Source organism: Cariama cristata, unplaced genomic scaffold (genome assembly GCF_000690535.1).
Source record: "Cariama cristata isolate BGI_N322 unplaced genomic scaffold, ASM69053v1 scaffold10716, whole genome shotgun sequence".
In the NCBI taxonomy this organism is placed as follows: domain Eukaryota; kingdom Metazoa; phylum Chordata; class Aves; order Cariamiformes; family Cariamidae; genus Cariama; species Cariama cristata.
Window position 1 is genome coordinate 1 of NW_009623848.1, and position 3,754 is coordinate 3,754.

Below are 3,754 nucleotides of genomic sequence, written 5' to 3' on the forward strand. Positions count from 1 at the left end.
AAGTTCCCGACGACCAATCAGGCGAGGAGGGGGGCGTAGCCGGGAGCACCGCGAGAGATGTAAACGCGGTGAAACCTGAACAAACAGTCGGCGGGGCGGCGGCGGCAGCAGCAGCGACTGCGCTAAGTGCGGGGTGAGGGTTAGATCGAGCAGTACGGGGGGGTTCCCGGACTCAGGGACACCCGAGCAGCAGCAGCTGCCGCCCAGAGTCCCGTCAGGACGAGGAAGTTCTCGGCGACCAATCAGACGAGGAGGGGGCGTAGCCGGGAGCACTGCGGAAGATTTAAACGGCTCTAGGGAACGTCAGTCAGGGTGGGCGCGTCGGTTGGGAGGGTGTCGTCTCCCTTCCACCAGCTCAAAGGGCGAGCCCGGGGGTGGTGTCCGCTCTGCGGGGCGCCAGGTCCTCTGTGTGTATCAGGGAGAACAGGGCAACGCCAACAGAGCTGCGTTGGGAAGCATACAGGGGTCCAGGTGTGGGGCTGCAGGGGGTGACAGAGGTGTCTCCTGTGCGAGGTGTGAGCAGGGCGATGAGCTGCTCTGCTTGGTTGGCACAACTCAAGGAGGCGGTGGAGAGGTTAAGGGGCATTAGGGCGTCTGAGGAAGAGGTTGACTGGTGGTGCCATTCTCTACCAGCCCTGAGGTAAAAGTACCAGCCAGGAGGTGGAGGATCCTCTCTCCTCTCCACCACAGGCAAGAGGAGACCTAGGAGATGGTAGGAATGGAGGCAGGTCCCTGCTCAGGGTCGCAGGTGAATCCCATCCCAGCCTCCCTATGTCCCCCTACAGAATAGGTATGAGGCTCTGGAAACAGAGCCAGGAAAACAATGGTCTGGATGTAGGACCGTGGAGGGGGGTGCTTAAGCAGAATCAGTCAACCAGGGGTATTGCAACCAGCTCCAAAAAGGAAAAAAGAAGGGTAATTGTGGTAGGTGACTCCCTGCTGAGGGGAGCGGAGGGCCCCATGTGCAGACCGGACCCACCCCCCAGGGAAGTCTGCGGCCTCCCTGGGAAGGGATGGAGCCAGGAAGGTCCCTGAATTGGTGTGGCCCTCTGACTGCTGTCCTCTGTTAGTGTTCCAGGTGGGTGGAGATGAGGTTGTAGGAAGGAGTCCCTGGGTAATCAAGAGGGACTTCAGGGCACTGGGGCATTTGGATAAAGGAGTAGGGGCACATGTCGTAATCTCCTCGATTCCTTTGGTATTAGGGGAAAATACTGAAAGGAATAAGAAGAATTGGCTGATTAATACATGGCTAAGAGGCTGGTGCCATAAGTGAAATTTTTGGGTTTTTTGAGCATAGGGCGGCTTTCACGGTACCAGGCCTGCTTATGTCAGATGGGGTACAGCTGCCTTAGAGGGGGAAAAGGGTTGTGGCCCTGAAGTTAGCAGAGCTGACTGAGCGGTCTTTAAACTAGGTTCAAAGAGGGAAGAGGACAGGACCAGGCTCACAAGAGATGAACCTAGGGGCAGTCGGGGCAAAACCGTTAGCCCAGCTGAAGTGCATCTACACCAATACATGCAGTATGGGCAACAAACAGGAGGAGCTGTAAGCCGTTGTACAGGAGGAAAGTTATGATGTCGTTGCTATCACGGAAACGTGGTGGGATGACTGTCATGACTAGAGTGCTGCAATGGATGGCTATAAGCTCTCTAGAAGAGACAGGCGAAATAGGAGAGGTGGTGGAGTAGCACTGTGTGTTAGGGAGTGTTTTGATCGTATTGAAATTGATGATGGTAAAGATGACAAGGTTGAGTGCCTATGGGTAAAGATCAGGGGGAAGGGCAGCAGGGCAGACATTGCGGTGGGGGTCTGTTACAGACCACCCAACCGGATGAACAGGCAGATGAGGCATTCTACAAGCAGCTATCGGAAGTCTCACGGTTGTTGGCCCTTGTACTGGTGGGCGACTTCAACTTGGCAGATATCTGCTGGAAATACAATGCAGCGGAGAGGAAGCAGTCTAGGAGGTTCCTAGAGTGTGTGGAAGAGAACTTCCTAACGCACATGGTAAATGTACCAACTAGAGGAGGTGCCCTGCTAGACCTGTTGTTTGTAAACAGAGAGGGAATAGTGGGTGATGTGGTGGTCGGTGGCCGTCTTGGGCATAGTGACCACGAAATGTTAGAGTTTTCAATACTGAGTCAAGTAATGAGGGGAACCAGCAGAACCTCCGCCTTGGACTTCTGGAGGGCAGGCTTTAGCCTGTTTAGGAGACTGATTGACAGAGTCCCTTGGGAGACAGGAGTCTAGGAAGGCTGGATATGCTTTAAAAAGGAGTTCCGTAATATTCAGAAGCAGGCTATCACTGTGTGTAGAAAGACAAGGTGTAGGGTAAAAAGACTGACCTGGTTAAACAGAGAATTTAGGCTGGAACTTAGGGGGGAAAAAAAGAGAATCTATCATCTCTGGAAAGAAGGTCAGGTAACTTGGGAGGAATATAGGGTTGTTGTGAGGTTGTGTAGGGAGATGATTAGAAGGGCCAAAGCTCAACTAGAACTTGATTTGGCCACTGCAGTTAAAGATAACAAAAAAAGTTTCTGTAAATACATTGGCAGTAAAAGGAGGGTCAAGGAGAATCTCCATCATTTGCTGATTGCAGAGGGTAGTGTAGTGTCAGGGGAAGAGGGAAAAGCAGAAGTGCTCAATGCCTTTGTTGCCTCAGTCTTCAATACCAAGACCAGTTGTCCTCAGGACACCCAGCCCTCAGAGCTGGAAATTAGGGACATGGAGCTGAGTGAAGCCCCCATAATCCAGGAGGAGATGGTTAGTGACTTGCCTTACCAATTAGACACTCACAAGTCTATGGGCCTCGATGGGATTCACCTCAGAGTAATGAGGGAACTGGCAAAAGAATTTGCCAAACCTCGAACAATCATCTACCAGCAGTCCTGGTTAACTGGAGAAGTCCCAGCAGAGTGGAAGTCAGCAAATGTAACGTCCATCTACAAGAAGGGTCAGAAAGACAATCCGGGGAACTGCCGGCCTGTCAGCCTGACCTTGGTTCCAGGCAAGGTTATGGAAGGGATCATCCTGAGTGCCATTACACAGCATGTTCAGGACAATCATGGGATCAGGGCCAGCCAACATGGATTTATGAAAGGAAGATCATGCTTGACCAATCTGATCTCCTTCTACAACAAAATGACCTGCTTGGTAGATGAGGGAAAGGCTGTGGATGTTGTCTATCTAGACTTCAGTGAAGCGTTTGACATGGCCTCCCGCAGCGTCCTCCTAAATAAATTCGCTGCTCGCGGCTTAGATAGGTGGACTCTTCGATGGGTAAAAAACTGGGCGGATGCTGGGCCCAGAGAGTTGTGGTCAATGGAGCTAAATCCAGTTGGTGGCCGGTCACTAGCGGTGTTCCCCAGGGCTCGGTGTTGGAGCTGGTTCTGTTTAACATCTTTATAGAGGATCTGGATGTAGGGATAGAGGGCACCCTCAGTCAGTTTGCAGATGACACCAAATTGGGTGGGAGGGTCGATCTGCCTGAGGGTAGGACGGCTCTCCAGAGGGACCTGGGCAGGCTGGATCGATGGGCTGAGACCAACAGTGTGAGGTTGAACAAGAACAAGTACTGGGTCCCACGTTTCAGCCACAAAAAGCCCATGCAGTGTTACAGGCTGGGGGAAGAGGGGTTAGAAGGTGGTCAAGTGGAAATGGACCCAGGGGTACTGCTTGACAGCCAGCTGAACATGAGCCAGTAGTGTGCCCAGGTGGCCAAGAAGGACAACGGCATCCTGGCCTGTATCCGGACCA

At 52.7% G+C, this 3,754-nt stretch overlaps 1 protein-coding gene across 1 annotated transcript in view; it reads left to right on the top strand.

Moving 5' to 3' along the window:
• The first annotated feature begins 2,722 nt into the window (after positions 1-2,722).
• The window catches only part of LOC104163813 (von Willebrand factor-like), a 46,789-nt gene continuing 45,757 nt past the window's right edge, over positions 2,723-3,754 (top strand). Inside the window, exon 1 of the mRNA XM_009702931.1 lies at positions 2,723-2,951. Within this exon, the coding sequence (XP_009701233.1) occupies positions 2,723-2,951 (229 nt within the window). The remainder of the gene's footprint in view (positions 2,952-3,754) is intronic.